Source organism: Podarcis muralis, chromosome 6 (assembly GCF_964188315.1).
Source record: "Podarcis muralis chromosome 6, rPodMur119.hap1.1, whole genome shotgun sequence".
Taxonomy (NCBI): Eukaryota; Metazoa; Chordata; class Lepidosauria; order Squamata; family Lacertidae; genus Podarcis; species Podarcis muralis.
In genome coordinates, this window is record NC_135660.1 from 4,909,302 (window position 1) to 4,925,166 (window position 15,865).

The following is a 15,865-nucleotide window of genomic DNA, read 5'->3' on the forward strand; positions in this document are numbered from 1 at the left end:
GGGATACTGTCCTGCACCACCAGACCCCCTGTTGGCTCTGCAACCAATCTTCCCCCTGAACATAGGATACGAACTGCCCTTAAGAGTTTGATACTGCTCTTTTTCGTTGCTGCACAACAACAACAACAACATTTGACTGGGTTGCCCCAGCCACTCTGGGCAGCTCCCAACAAAAAATAGTAAAAACTTCTCTAAACAGGGCTCCCTTCAGATGTCTTTTAAAAACCACACAGCTGTTTATCTCCTAGACATCTGCTCGGAGGGTGTGTCACAGGGCAGGTGCCACTACCAAGAAGGCCCTCTGCCTGGTTCCCTGTAACCTCACCTCTCGCTCCAACATTTCTCTGACGAAAATAGGAATGTCCTATTCCATAATAAATAATTTTACTATTTATACCCCACCCATCTAACTGGGTTGCCCCAGCCCATCTGGGTGGCTTCCAACATATATAAACATATATAAACACACACACACACACACACACACACATATATATATATATATATATATTACAGGGTCGCCTTTTGATGGCTCGGGGATCGGATAATTCCATATTCTCCAACATTTCTGTGATGAAAATAGGGAGATCCTACCATATCCTCCAAGATTTCTCTGACGAAAATAGGGATTTCCTAAGCAAAGCAGGACATTCTGGGATCAAATCAGAAACTGGGACGGCTTCTGTAAATCTGGGACTGTCCCTGGAAAATAGGGACACTTGGAGGGTCTGTGAGGGAACCACCAGAAGGCCCTTGGAGCTGGACCTCAGTGTCCGGGCTGAATGATGGTGGTGGAGACGCTCCTTCAGGTATACTGGGCCGAGGCAGTTTAGGGCTTTAAAGGTCAGCACCAACACTTGGAATTGTGCTTGGAAACATACTGGGAATCAATGTAGATAGATCTTTCAGGACCAGTGTTATATTGCCCCCAGGGCCACTCCCAGTCACCACCAAATATCCACACAAAAAATCAGCCAAATTCCTCCACAATCGCTTCCTCCCACCTTTCTTTCTCACTCTCTACATGCCTGAAAGTTCTGTGCAAAGGCTCCTGAGATTGCTAGCTGCTTTCCCGCTCTTTTTGCACGATTTTTGCAGTTCTCCTACCTTTTGGGGCTGTTTTGCAGCTTAAATCGATTTATTTCCCGTGCTTCACATGGTTGTACATGAGTCAAAGTGGGGGAAACGCCTGCACATCGTTGCTATAATCCAAATTTCTAAGGAACCATTGCAACAAGTGGAAGCGGTCTTTCCCCCCTCCCCCCTCCCCAATACATTGAAACCAACATTTTAGCTTCTTTCTGGACCTCCCCACTGCTAGCTGTGCCCTGCCCTCCGCCTTTTAAGGCTGGCAACATTGTGGACATCACCAGACCGTGATTTGAGCCACGGGGGTTAGGGGGAGAATGGGATGCTGCCCGTCTTTGAATGTCAAGAAATTTGGTGCTGCTGTTAACCTGGTAACTCAAGGTTTTCTTCTAACAACAACCATACTCTAACCACGCTCCTAAATCCACTGGCGTGAATGGGCTTAGGCCTCACGGGGCTCCCAAGAGCATTTGCACAGCAAGATTCTCATTGCATGCCTTTCCTTGGAAGTTAACTATTGGCTTCAATGTGCCCTCCTCCCACAGGACTGCGCCTTACCCCACTTAATTTGGAAATAAACCCCATGAAATTCAACAGGATTCATGGTTAGGAATGCGGCTGCTAGGCCGCAACCCTATACCTATTTACCTGGTGAATAAGCCCCACCGAATGTAGAGCGCCCCTTATTTTTGCTTCTGTTGGGTTTATCTGTGCTATGTTACAGGTGCTTTTATTGTGTGCAAAAGCCTTTAAAAAGTAATATGGGGTTCCTTTAAAAAAAAAAAGCAAACATTTATATTGTTGCATGTTGTTTCAGATTTCTGTGAACTGCTCTGGCGCCTGTTTTTTTGATGAGGGTTGGTGGCGGCATGATAAACATAACAATTATTATTATTATTATTATTATTATTATTAAAACCACATTATTATTACTTATTGAAATACAGCCTTCAGATGTGCAAACTCGGGCAGAGTATTAAGGGAGGAGGACTGGGCGGGGATGGCTGTGCTAGCAATATGTATAATCATAATGAATATTATGGAAGCAGCCCAGAGGGGCTGGGTATAATTATAATTATACTTATTTGGATGCCTTCACCTGTTGATCTCAGCGTGGTTCGCAGCATAAAAATACAATATATCTATACCTATACGGTATCAATATCTATGTATAGTGGTGTGGCAGGGCGGGGGGAGAGGTTTATTGTTTCGTGCGCTTGTTCTGTATTTTTTGGTTCTGTATTATTATTATTATTAAATATTATTATTTATTGTATGCTCCAAAAAGGGGGTTTTCACCTCTTCCTCTGAGGGCGGACGGATATTTCTTTGTTTGCTTTAATGAAATTCATACATTCGTGATTGTCATTTTTATAATAATAATAATAATAATAATAATAATAATAATAATAATAATAATAATAATAATAATAATAATAATTAATAATAATAAGTGAGGCGGCGCTGAGTCTCCCCAGGCGGAACCTTCGTTCGCGTGGGAGGCAGTTCCCCGCCGGAGCGGAGGCGGCGGCGCACGCGCGCGGCGCTCTTGCCGGTCCCTCTCCGCCGCCTCCTTCTACCCCGCCGCCGCTGCCGCTGTCATGGCGGCCTGAGGTGCGGCACGGGCGGAGGAAGCGAGCGAGGAGGAGGGAAGGGAGCGCGCCGGGCTGCCAGGTAGGGGCTGCGGCAGGGGAGGCGGCCCCGTGGCCAGGGCGGCGGCGGCGCTGGTGGGGCGGAGGGTGGCCCTTGGGGGGCGGGTTTCCCCCTCGTGATGGCGGCCTCCCTCACCGGGCGGGGGGCTGTGGGAAGAGGGAGCCCCCCAAGCACACCGGCCCTCCGTCCGTCATTCGTTGCCGGACAACGCCCCGCAGCGCCCGGTCCCGTTAAGCGCCTCGCAATAACGCCCTTCTCCCATTTCCCCTCCTGTGTGTGTGACCTATAATATAGATGCAGTGGGAGGGGGCGTGTGCAGCATTATTGTTATTTATTGTGTATTCCGCCTTTCATAATATATATATGCAGTGGGAGGAGGCTATGCGTTGTTGTTGTTGTTGTTGTTTATTAAGTGTGTATTTCACCTTTCATCCAAAGATCTCAGGGTGGTTCACAGCATAAAAATACAGAATAAAACCACAAAGTACATAATAAAAACAACGTGTGTGTGTTACATATATGTAATGCACACACATATTTATAATACATACAACAGTACCTCGGTTTTCAAACGCCTCTGTAGTCGAACGCTTTGGAACTCGAACGCCAAAAACCCAGAAGTAAATGCCTCGGTTTTTGAACACGCCTCAGAAGTCAAGCAGGAAACGAGGCTTCCGTTTTGAGGTTTCTGCTTTCAGTTTTCAAACGTTTCGGAACTCAAACGGACTTCCGGAACAGTTTATGTTTGAAAACCAAGTACCATTGTGTGCTCCACAAAGGGAAATTTCACCTCTTCGCCTGAGGGCGGACAGATATTTGTTGGTTTGTTTTAATGAAATTCATACACTTCTTGATTGTAAAAAAAAACAAAGCATATGAAAGAAAGATAGGACAGTAGAATCAAGGGGAAAGTTCACAGCCGTATTTTAAAAGTTGAAATGCAGGAACAGGATTGGGAAGCAATTCTGAAATCATTTATGTTGATGACAATTCTGGCATTGTTTCCATGGCTCTCTGGACTTAGAGATATATTTTCCAAGGGTTCACCCACTCCCCTACTGGAGTAATGTAGGCTGTGTCCTTCAATAAGCAATACTCTTCAGTTACTGTTTTCCAACCTTCCACAAGTGTGTATGCAGTTGTGTTTGGAGTTGAGGTGCTGCTGCTTTGTGCATTAGTAAACTTATCACTTCCATTGGATTACCTTTTTTAGAGGAAGAAGCAGAGCTGAGACACATTTGCCACCTTGGCCACACTCATATTGTTTCTTAGCAGTGCTTGGGTAGTGATTTATCCCCTTTTTCTCTTTGAAAGGTAAAAGCGTCTAGAATGGCAGGGGAACAGAAACCGTCCTGTAATCTCCTTGAGCAGTTTATTTTATTAGCCAAAGGCACCAGTGGATCAGCTCTGACTGCCCTCATCAGCCAAGTGCTCGAGGCCCCTGGGGTTTATGTCTTTGGTGAGCTGCTGGAATTAACAAATGTGCAAGAGGTGAGTGAGTGTGACCGATTTCCTGGAGACTGGTGAGTGTCAAACCATAAATTATCCTGCTGGCTTGCTTAACTAATTTGTTTTAAATTGCCATCTTGAGTTTTGTGGAAAGTGAAAGCAAGCTGCTCAGGTAATTTTCCAGGTTGTACTGGGTAGGTGGGTGAGTGGAGTGTGGGAGCTCAAGTCTTCTCTTGCGCTCATTATAACACATGCTCATTGTTTTAAATCATGGTTGAGCATTACATGTAAGCCTGCCGTATGGTTTATGGCTTCAGAACAAGCCAGGGCATTAACCCAACTTCAAACCATGGTTTAACATCTTAACTTGTTCTGAAGCCATCAACCATAGTTTCTTGGTCCTGACAAAATGGCAAGAAGTGGCATATTGGAAGGTGCTGTGGGTGCCTGGCCAAAGTACCGTACAGTGGTGCCTCGCAAGACGAAATTAATCCGTTCCACGAGTCTCTTCGTCTTGCGGTTTTTTCGTCTTGTGAAGCACTGCTATTAGCGGCTTAGCGGCTATTAACGGCTTAGCGGCTATTAGCGGCTTAGCGGCTTTAAGAAAAAGGAAACAAACCTGCAAGAACTCGCAAGATGTTTCGTCTTGCGAAGCAACCCCATAGGGAAATTCGTCTTGCGAAGCACCTCAAAAAACAAAAAACCCTTTCGTCTAGCGGGTTTTTCGTCTTGCGAGGCATTCGTCTTGCGGGGCACCACTATATTTTTTGCCCTATAAGACACACTTTTCCCCCTCCAAAAATTAAGGGGAAATGTGTGTGCGTCTTATGGAGCGGATGCAGGCTCCATGGCTTCAGCGAAAGCAACGCGAAGCCTCCGAAGCGCAGCAGGAGAGCTCCCGCCGCGCTCCGGAGGCTTCGGGTTGCTTTCACTGAAGTCTTGCTCTCCTGGCTTCAGGGATAGCCGCCTGAAGCCTCCGGAGGCTTCGCGTTGCTTTCGCTTCAGCGAAAACCCTTCAGCAAAGCGGGAGGAGAAATGGAAGGGGCTCTGTTTCTCCTGCCGCTTCGCTGAAGGGACGCTGCGCAGAGAGGGAGGGTTTGTTTTTTTCTTGTTCTCCCTCTCTAAAACTAGGTGCATCCTATGGTCGGATGCGTCCTATAGAGCGAAAAATGCAGTACTTGGTTCATATGTTGGCTTATACAGACCTTGATCCTGCAACAGCCTGCAAAGTCGACACAGTCTTTGTGCCAGAAGATTCTGTGGAACAATGAATATGGAATCTCTTTTATTTAGGGTGGTCTTCAGCAGCACAGTACCCATCAGACGCTTTGGACTACATCATTCATTAGTTCCTGCCAGCATGGCCAGTGGTCAGGAATGATGAGAGTTGTGGTCCAAACCTCTAGAGGGCACCCACTTTGGTGAACGCTGCTTTAGCAGTACCATTTTCCACATGTAAGTTTGAACCTGGAAAACAGGAAGCTCCGTTGCTGAAACATCTGGCCTTGACCAGTGCTCTCTCCTTGATTTAAGCAAGCTCACACTAGTGTAATTTGATAACCCTTGGAATAGTCATGGGATCAAGAGCACTCTAATGGGTCTCTTCCTTTCTTTTTTCTTCATATGCAGCTTGCCGAAGGTCCCAATGCTGCTTATTTTCAGCTGCTGAATCTCTTTGCCTATGGAACATACCCGGACTATGTAGGTAAGAGGCAGCTGCAATTCTAGAACTCATTTTAACACTACTGTGTCTTCATTGGCTTTTGGCATCTCCAGTTTCTTCCTTGGCCAAGTTCATGGAAGATCTCAAAATCTGCCAGATCTGTCTGCCTTAGTGCCTTCAGTCAAAATTTCTGTCCTTTTCAGATGGAGCTCATCTCTAAAACCTTTTATTGATTTTATTTCTATCCCTATTTGTAAGCCGCTTTGGGATTTATTTGAATGAAAAGCAGTTTAGAAATATAGCCTAGGTTAACATACCATTTCTCCCCTTTCCCCCCCTCTTGTTATCGTGCAGTTCTGTTCCCATTGCCTCCCATCTCATCTCATTTCCCAGACTGCTGGTGATTAGGTCATCAGTTGCCTGGCTTTGCACTCCTTACTCTGCACTGCAGATCTTTTAATTGTCCAAGAGCAGAGCAGGAGCTGCGCTTCAGGTAGCTGGTTGTCCTGTTTAGTTTCTATCACTCTTGCTTCACGTCCATTTCCACTCCTCTTTCTATCAGCTTTCTGCTCTTCCCCTGTGGTCTCTTCTGACCCCTGCACTTTTCTTTCCTACTAATTTTACCCTTCCTTCCGGTTTCACTGTTGACTCTGAAGTATTTCATTGTACAGCATGTAAGCTTTCAGGCACTTTATAAATAGTATAAATTTATTCTGCTCTGCACTAAAGACGTAGCAACAGGTGAAGCTGCATTAATGCATCATACTATGGGTTCAGCAAGTCCCCAGAGGTCTTTCTAAGCCTTGTTGCCTGAGATCTTTCTAAGTGGATGTGCCAGGAATTGAACCTCAGGTCTTCTACATGCAGAGCATGTTAGGAATCTGAGGCGAGATACTCACGTAGCAGAAGTTGCCCCCAGTTTCAGTCACCACATGGAGGCAGTTTAAGATCCAAAAAGTTGCAGAATATAAGGCTTCAGTAACACAGTTCTGGATGTTGATATATACGTACAGTTTGCTGGCTTTTGACTTCAGCAGATATGATATATGCATATCTGTATTTCTGTTGCTCCAGCAATTCAAGACATAACACAGATTCACTTCTCAAGGCTCACTGACTGTCTAATGAGCCATTGCCATAACAACTGGCTTGGTTGACCTTGTACCTGTTCCCAGTGCCAGGCTAGTTCCCAGTGCCAGGCTGCTTCTCTGTCCAAAAGTTTTCCAGCTCCCCCGTTTTGCAGATTTCAGGGACATTCTAAGAATAATGAGATTTGAAACTTTCCTGTTACCAAATCTGCCTTGTCAAGAAGTTGTGCCTAAACTTGATTCTCATCCAAAATTTACCACCTGAGTCTTCTAAAGTTGCCATACATTCTGCATCAAATATTTTAAAGGGATAATCTTTGCAAAACGCACAACACTTGCGTAGTTCTCACATGCTCAAACCAGCTTATGGCAATTGTTTCTGTGAGGGTGGGTATCCTACTCATGGTATTTTGTAATTAAAACACTGGGATACTGTGGGTGGTGATCCAAAATGGATTTATTGGTGAGGCACAATGGAGGGAATAGAAACTGTTCAGTGGAAAATCCATGGATTCTGGCTAGCAATTCCTACCCAATGGCATACTGCCTGTTCCACCCCTTTGTTTTGTTTTTTAAAAAATGAAGAGAAATGTGTGGATGCTGGAAACAAAGTTCTGCCTTGTCCAGGTTTTCACTTGCTTGCAACTTAAGGAGAGTTAAAGCCACATTGCTCTGGTTTTCTCTTTTTGGTTATAGATATATGAACTCAGTGAAGTGACAGTCCATGTCAGCCTTTCTCAACCTGATACCCTTTAGATGTTTTGGACTCCATTGGCCATGCTGGTTTGAGTTGATGGGAGTTATAATTCAAAACATTTAGGAAGGTTATTGGGTTGGGAAATGCGGACTCTGCTTTTCAGAGGTGCGTATTCTGAAAACTGCCCCATGCTTCTCCATTTGCCAGTGCCTGTAGGGAAATGGGAGCATTCTTCTGTGCAGCAGAGAATGTGGCTCAAAGTTGTGTGAATGAAGTCAGCAGCGTTGAGTAATTCAATTGAAGCACATAACCTGAAGTTTTTCTTTAATTCAATTTCTTGGACAGCAAACAAGACTAACCTGCCAGAGCTAACAGGGGCCCAGAAGAACAAGTTAAAGCACTTAACTATTGTCAGCTTAGCTTCCAGAATGAAGGTAAAGTATTGGCACTAAGATCAGCCAATGTGAAGGCAAAGCTCCATATATGTGTGTTCGCGCGCACACAGAGTGTGTAAATGTGTGTCGACACATGCATGCATATATGAATTTTTGGGGACTTTTGACATCTCCTGTTGATCTTGAGAGCCAAAGGGTGTAGAATAGACTTATGGGACATGAATCCCTGGTGCTTTCAGGCAGCTTTTTAGCAATGGGGGAAGCAGAGAGCAGCTGCTGAAATGAAACATTTATGCCTGAATCACTTTGGCTTCTTTTGATCAGTTATCAGATGGCTTGATGGTTTATCATTTGCCATCTCTCCCAAATCGTAACTCCGTGGCGTAACTCAAGGACGGCTAGGTATCTGTGTCAACTTTAGTCCTCCCTAAAGAATAGGAATAATAGTAGCCCTGTATCCCATTAGGTATTTCTGGGAAAAAGCAAGAACTGGAGCAGTTTTTCCATTGACTTCGGCAGATAGGTTACAACAAGTAATAAACAGGCTAAGCCGGGCTGTAGTGCCACAAGTACTGCTATTACAGCACACCCTTCATGTATTTCATGGATGGGGCTTGGGTAACGTTTTGTCTTCCAGTTGGCAGCGCATGAGTAATAATAGAAACTGCCTCTGAATCCCTGGTTCTCCCCAGTAAAGCATGATGTGCCCTTGCTGTGTTATATCTAACATCTGCCATATTCTTTTAGTTCCGTTTCTCTCAAACCTTTTCAACTTAGGCCTTCCTCTTAAATGCCCTCTGCCTTTGGGGAACCCCCACTGCATGCTAGCCACTGATGGCTCAGTCCCAGCATTTTTGGCCTTCGTCCCTGTCCTACAGATACTCTGGGTGAATTCAGCATACCTCTGCATGGGGGTTTGTACGTGAGGAATGATGCCTGTGCACGGAACAAGATTTCTCCCCTTCACCCCCTAAACCTGTTTTGGGGTTTTCCCTAACCCTCCAGAACAGATTTTTTTGGGGGGAGGGTGTAGTCCCATGACACAAGCAGACCTCGCTCCATGCATGCAACAACTTAGTTGAATCCCGCTCCTTGACATGCTAAAGGTATTTGAGAAACTTAAGTTCTGATCATCTCAGCTGCTAGAAGTTAGATGGCCATCTGTCATGGATGCTTTAGTTGAGATTCCTGAATTGCAGGGGGTTGGACTAGATGACCCCCGGCGTCCCTTCCAACTCTACATTTCTATGATACTGAGTGTGAAGTTGGCAGACTGCACCTAGAAACAAAAGCATGTTTTAGTCTTAGGCTCCAGGGTCTTCCTGCTGGTCTCTGCCCCCGAATGGCAGCCTCTCACCTGGGCTCCCTTCTCTCCCCCAGTGTATTCCTTACTCGGTGTTGCTGAATGACCTGGAGATGCGGAACCTGCGGGAGCTGGAAGACCTGATCATCGAAGCCGTTTACACCGACATCATCCAGGGGAAGCTGGACCAGCGCAACCAGATGCTGGAAGTGGACTTCTGCATTGGCAGGGACATCCAGAGGAAGGACATCAGCAACATCATCAAAACACTCCACGAATGGTAAGCTGCCCCCCGACAGGGTTTCCCAACTTTCCCACCCTTCGGTTTAGGCAGAGCCCCACCTCCTGCCACCTCTCTGACATTGACTGCGCAAGTGTTGTGTTTTCAGGTGTGATGGGTGCGAAGCAGTTCTGTTAGGAATTGAGCAGCAGGTGCTTAGAGCCAACCAGTACAAAGAGAACCACAACCGAACCCAGCAGCAGGTAGAGACAGAGGTAGGTAATGGGCCCCCCGTTAATGTCTCCATTCTCTAGGGCGAGCGGCAAGCAGCAGCCCTCGTTTCCAAACGGACTGGAGTAAATTCAAGAACGCTGAGACTTTTCCTCTGCAACCTTCACTCATTCCTGTGGAATTTTCTCCTGTTGGTCTAACCAGCCTAGAGGATGTCCGTACTTTAGCTTTGTGGGAACTAATGCTCAAAATCAATCCTGAAGTTTATCCATTCTTCTCAGGAAGGCTCCTGTGAGTCTTCTGGCCTCTAGAGGGCAGCATGCTACTGCCTAAAACGGAACAATTCGTAATCACTCCTCTTAGGTTCTTCCTCTCAAACCTTTCTCAGCACTTTATATTTCACATTATTTGGTCATTCAGTCCATCTATGGCCCGATAAACTTAGCTCAGTGCAGATCCTGGGAGCTCACGGCCCGAGTTCGCAAACGGGGCATTTGCAAGGGCGTTTAGTGGGGGCGTTTAAAGGGGAGGCCAAGAGTTCTGTCTCTTGGTGTGCATAGGACCAGAGGCTTGGAGAGTGAGGGAGCTGCTGCAGTGACCTGTAACACCTGTGCTATGTTTGTCATTCTGCCAGAGAACAAGCAACAGCACACTAGTAGCAAGTGCAAGCTGGTTGTCTTGCTGGAAGAGAAGGTGTAGCAACTTGAGGCCTGCCTCGCCACACCTCAAGCAACAGGACAACATGCAGAGTTGCTTGATAGAGCTGAGTTGACTGAGATTGAGCTCCAAGATAGATGGGTAAAGAAAGATTGCCCATTGCAAGAGTCTAACCCAGGCACCCCCAAATTTGGCTTTCCAGATGTTTTGGGGCTACAACTCTCATCATCTAGCTAACAGGACCAGTGGTCAGGGATGATAGGAATTGTAGTCACAAAACATCTGGAGGGCCGAGTTTGGGGGTGCCTGGTCTAACCCCTGGAGGAATGCGACACACAGAAGTAGGACAGTCACAAACCACACTTTGTCATTATAGTTGCAAAATCACTTCTGTACTCTCACTGTGGACGCTGATTCTGGGCCAGAGGAGCTAAGACAGCAGTTGCCAACCTCAGAAGACACTCAGAAGGTGGCTGCGAAAGGTACAGTGCACAGAACGATTCTTGCCAACCCACCCCGCAGAGGAGATGGATTTGGATGAGCCTTTTTCCATTCTTGATCTAACCCCATCAGATCCAAGGCTACTGACTGTGGATGAGTATGCCGATAACATACTTGCTACCTTCTGTGGAGACGACGCCAGAGAAAGGGAATTGCAGCCCAGAGATGACAAGCTGGGAGGAAGGCGTAGGAAGTACTCAAACCATAAGTTTCCAGCCTTTGTAACTTGTCCCAACAATATCAAAATAAGCTCCAATAAACAAGAGGGGAAGACTTTGAGCACAGCAGAAGCAGACCTCAGAACACTCCAAGCAGCCTTTGGAAGGCACAGCCCATGGAATGATTCCTGCTACTCCCCAGAGGAGGAGGAGGAGGAGACAAGTCAGGGTGCTACTACTGAGGGGAACAGAGGCAGTAGTGTGTGGAAGAAACAGGATGTCACAGGAGGTGTGCTGTCTTCCAGGTGCAAAGATTCACGATGTGACAGAGAAGTTGCCAAGTCTTATAAAGCCCATTGACTACTACCCCTTCTTTCTGATTCATGTGGGTACAAATAATACTGCCACACACAGGAAGGGACTATGAGACACTGGGCAGGGAGCTGAAGAGACATCACTCCTTCCTGTTGAAGGTTGTGGCCCAAGAAGAGAGAGGGAAATACTTGGAGTAAACCACTGGCTGCGCAGGTGGTGTCGTCAGGAAGAATTTGGCTTCTTGGATCATGGTCTCTGCTTCCTTGAGGTCAGACTTCTGGCGAGAGATGGGCTGCACCTCACAGCAGTTTGCCAAGAGTGTGTTTGCCAAGAGTCTGGAGAATCTAATCAGGAGAGCTTTAAATTGGATCTTGAGGGGGAGGGAAAAACAATAGGAACAGCAAAAGAGCACCTGGAAATGGGGATAATAGCTTCATTGATGCACAGGAAACTGAGCTGGTGCTCCTGAAAACTGCTAAAAGGCCAGAAACTACAGGAAGGAAGCAGCTGCAGGGAACAACTCATGGTTGTTTACACAAATGCACAGAGTATGGGAAACAAACAAGATGAACTGGAGCTTTTAATAAAGGTAAAGGTACCCCTGCCCGTACGGGCCAGTCTTGCCAGACTCTAGGGTTGTGCACTCATCTCACTCTATAGGCCGGGAGCCAGCACTGTCCGCAGACACTTCCGGGTCACGTGGCCAGTGTGACAAGCTGCATCTGGCGAGCCAGCGCAGCACACGGAACGCTGTTTACCTTCCCGCTGGTAAGCGGTCCCTATTTATCTACTTGCACCCGGGGGTGCTTTCGAACTGCTAGGTTGGCAGGCGCTGGGACCGAACGACGGGAGTGCACCCCGCTGCAGGGATTCGAACCGCCGACTTGACGATCGGCAAGTCCTAGACGCTGAGGTTTTACCCACAGCGCCACCCGCGTCCCGGAGCTTTTAATACAGGACAGCAAATAGGCATTACTGAAACCTGGTGGGATGAGACTCATGACTGGAATGTAGGAATTGAGGGGTATAACCTGTTCAAAAGGAACAGACCACACTGGAAGGGAGAAGGAGCAGCATTATAGATAAAGGATGTGTATACTTGTGAAGAAATCCATGACCTGGAGCATGAAAAGCAGATTGACAGTATAGGAGAAAAAAATTGTAGGAGAGAGAAACAACAGTGACCTTACTGTGGGTGTCTGCTGTAGACTGGCAAGCCAGACTGAAGACTCGGATGATGCCTTACTAGAGTAGATTACCAAACATTCAAAAAGGAAAGAAATAGTAATCATGGGGGACTTCAACTTCCCCAATATCTGTTGGGACTCAAACTCTGCCAAGAGTGTAAAGCCTGACAAATTCCTCCATTGCATCGCTGACAATTTCATTTCTTCTTCCTCTAACCTCTGCTCAGTGTCCCGCCGCCAATGCCCTGGCTCTGAGACTTCCTCCTCTGGGGTTCCCTGGCTGCTGCTGCCCCCCACCACTCCTCTTTGTCCAGCCAGTCCCTGACACCAGGGTAGATGGCTGATGGGTTCAGCCCGGTCTGAGGCTGCTTCCGATGTTCCTTTGAGCTCCCTGCTCCTCCCCGTTGGTCTCTGGCTTGCTGTGCCCCCTCCTGCACCTCGACTTGGGACAGAAAACTTCTGTCCTCCGCTAGCGCTTCAGAGGAATGGGGGTGCCCCGCTGTTTCATGTTTGCAAAGAAACCTCCTCTCTGCCTCTCTCCTCCCCTGCAGGTCACAAACATAAAGAAGACGCTGAAAGCCACAGCCTCCTCCTCGGCCCAGGAGATGGATCAGCAGCTGGCGGAACGGGAGTGCCCCCCGCACACAGAGCAGAGGCCGCCCACCAAGAAGATGTCCAAGGTCAAAGGGCTGGTCTCCAGCCGCCACTGATGCCTGCACGGCGGCAGCAGGGCGTTCCAGGGCCCCTGAGCGACTCTGGCTCCTCTTTTCAGCAGCAGCTTGTGAGCCCATCTGGGTTCTTTCAGGCTGCGGGGGCGGGCGGCCCAGGTGGGTCCATGCTTGAACCAGGCAAGGGACACTGCCAAGCTCGCAGTCACTCAGGGCAGCCCTTCAGCACCGTAGCTGCTTCTTTTTCTCCTTTTTATTTTTGAGGAACACAAGGGCACCATTTGCTCTCTGATTTGGGGACAGGAGGCAGAAGCAGGGTGCAGTTCCCCTGGGGCTCCTGCAGTTAGCCGCGGCCTCCTCCCCAGGTTGCCCTGCTCCACATTCCTTGGCAGCAGAGGTCCCCCGGGCAGTGAGATTTGCCTTCAGGCTGGGAGAGGTGGCAGGAGGGAGGGAGGGAGGGATTTCTTCACTTAACCCCCAACTCTGCCACATACCAAAGGTGACGCTGTGCCCCTGGCCCAGGCACTGGTTCTCGTTGCTACCTTCTTCCCCTGCTCCTTTACAACGGCGTTTTGTCTTAGGGTGCAACTCTCTACCTCACGCTGCAGGGGGGTCGGGCTGTGTTTACTTGCCACCTGCTCTGCTGACCTCCTCAGCCCAGGTAAAAGCCCCTTCCCTCTCCTGCCGGCTTTTTAAAGTCCTTCAGCTCTGAAGGGGAGGAAGTTGGGGCAGGAAGAGTGGAGCCCGAGGTGGGAAAGCTGCTTTTTCCAGCCACCGGCTGCGGCTGCTGCCGCTGCCTCCTCCTCCCCCCCTTCCTGACCATCCTCACAAGGGACGGGGTTGTTGCTGAAGTCATGCGCTCTCAGTGTGTGTTCCACGGTCATAGTTCCCCTCCTCCCGAAGCCTTCTGAAGTGTGTTGCGTTAGAGTCTCCCTGGGCGAAAGCAAGTGCTGGGAAAAGAGGTTCCCCTCTTGGTCTCCCAGCCCTGGGGACACTCCAGCGGAGGCAGCAGCAAGCAGGAGGGGTCACCTCTGCCGGTCTCTGCCAGACTTAACAGAACTTGAACTGCTTTCTGGTTGTATTTGAACCCCGTGGACCCAACCTCCTCCCCACGCCCCCGTTTTTGTACATTTGTTGGGAGGCTTGAGAATTTACAGCCTTTTGTATTTTATTTGATATTTGTTACAAGCTTAATTGAAAGTGACTTTGTCAGAAGGATTGTTTTCTTTTCTATTAAAAAAAAAAAGTCAGCGTTGAAATTCATACCCTGGCTGGAGGCTCAGTGTTTTTTCATTGAGTTGGTTTTAGACTTCAGAGAGCTCTGGCAGGTAGAGCAAGGCACTCGGGGGGAGGCAAACGATAGAAATCTACGGCACAACCACATGTGTATACTTCTGGTCGCCTCCCCTCAAAAAAGGACATCTTAGAGTTGGAAAAGGTTCAGAAAAGAGCAAGTGATCAAGGGGTTGGAGCGACTCTGAGATTCCCAACGAGCAGAGTCGGATACAGAGCTCCAAGCTCATGTGAGGCAGCCGCACCATCCTTCTGGGATCCAAAAGAGGTCAAACTGCAGTTGCAGTATATTTAGGGCCAGGACAGGCTGGGGCGGTTGTGGTCATGCAGACCACCACCAGAGAGCAGCAAGGCCCCATGGGTGGCAGTAGCAGCAAGCAGGGGGGCGGGAGCACCTCCCACGAAACACACGGGGTTCACGGCGGTGCAGTTTGCATACAATCGCACGTTTTCAAAAATTAATTTATTGCTAAAAATGACATCCCACCTGCTGCACATCCTATGGGGAGGCAGAACGCTGGCTGGCTGTGCTCATGAAAGAACCACCTTCAAGCTCTCTAAGGCAATACAGAGAAATGGGTCCAGGTGGGCTTTGAGATCTGTGAGCCTCAGGCTTCCCGAGCTGGAGCAGGGGATTTCGACAGTGGAGACGGCAGGGATGATGTGTTAAGTGCCTGGGGTAGAAATCTGGGCTCCACAGACGATAATGAGCTCCACCACCGGCGCGTTCCGTGTGGTGTTGGCCTCTCAATGCCAGCAGCATACCCTGCTGTGAAACCACCTGATCCCAGTGCCTCATGGGGAGTTGGCTAGCTAAATTGCCAGCGGGGTAGGAAAGGAGAGGTCACGTTTTCCACGTGACGTCAAAAGGCACGTGCAAGTGGCCTCCTTCCTTCAGTACCTGAGCCCATCAGCAGCGAAGAAAACCCGAGAGCTTGGTTGGTTAGAGCGTGGTGCTGGTAACTCCAAGCTTGTAGATTCGATCCCCATCAGGGACAGCTGCGTATTCCTGCATTGCAGTGGGTTGGACTGGATCATCCCCGGGGTCCCTTCTAGCACACTGCTTCTATACAGTCTTTCCTGCCTACCTTAGCCACTAAGGAAAGAATGGTGCAATAATCCAATAAATACTCCCTCCTAAATATGAAATGTGGGGCGCAGGTGGCATTGTGGTCTAAACCACAGAACCTAGGGCTTGCCGATCAGAAGGTCGGCGGTTCGAATCCCCGCGATGGGGTGAGCTGCCGTTGCTCGGTCCCTGCTCCTGCCAACCTAGCAGTTCGAAAGCACGTCAAAGT

The 15,865-nt window shown here is 48.3% G+C and overlaps 1 protein-coding gene across 2 annotated transcripts; it reads left to right on the forward strand.

Annotated features, from left to right (window-relative positions):
* Positions 1-1,362: 1,362 nt before the first annotated feature.
* On the forward strand, positions 1,363-13,448 carry COPS7B (COP9 signalosome subunit 7B). 2 transcript variants are annotated; one of them, XM_028731806.2, is made up of 7 exons: positions 1,363-1,460; positions 4,057-4,233; positions 5,821-5,896; positions 7,985-8,073; positions 9,415-9,617; positions 9,727-9,832; positions 13,158-13,448. In XM_028731806.2, exons 1-7 carry the CDS (start codon positions 1,407-1,409, stop codon positions 13,314-13,316), a joined length of 864 nt encoding a protein of 287 aa, XP_028587639.1. In that variant the 5' UTR covers positions 1,363-1,406; the 3' UTR covers positions 13,317-13,448. The 2 variants fall into 2 exon arrangements, with proteins under 2 accessions (XP_028587639.1, XP_028587640.1); XM_028731807.2 differs by lacking the exon at positions 1,363-1,460 and adding an exon at positions 2,611-2,763.
* Positions 13,449-15,865: the final 2,417 nt, after the last annotated feature.

What these genes read in the sequence shown, in the direction of transcription:
- COPS7B (XM_028731806.2), top strand. Translation starts at nt 1,407, where the DNA reads ATGGGATGCTGCCCGTCTTTGAATGTCAAGAAATTTGGTGCTGCTGTT. An exon ending in AATTAACAAATGTGCAAGAG is followed by an intron (nt 4,234 to 5,820) that starts GTGAGTGAGTGT and finishes CTTCATATGCAG; the next exon opens with CTTGCCGAAGGTCCCAATGC. An exon ending in ATCAAAACACTCCACGAATG is followed by an intron (nt 9,618 to 9,726) that starts GTAAGCTGCCCC and finishes TTGTGTTTTCAG; the next exon opens with GTGTGATGGGTGCGAAGCAG.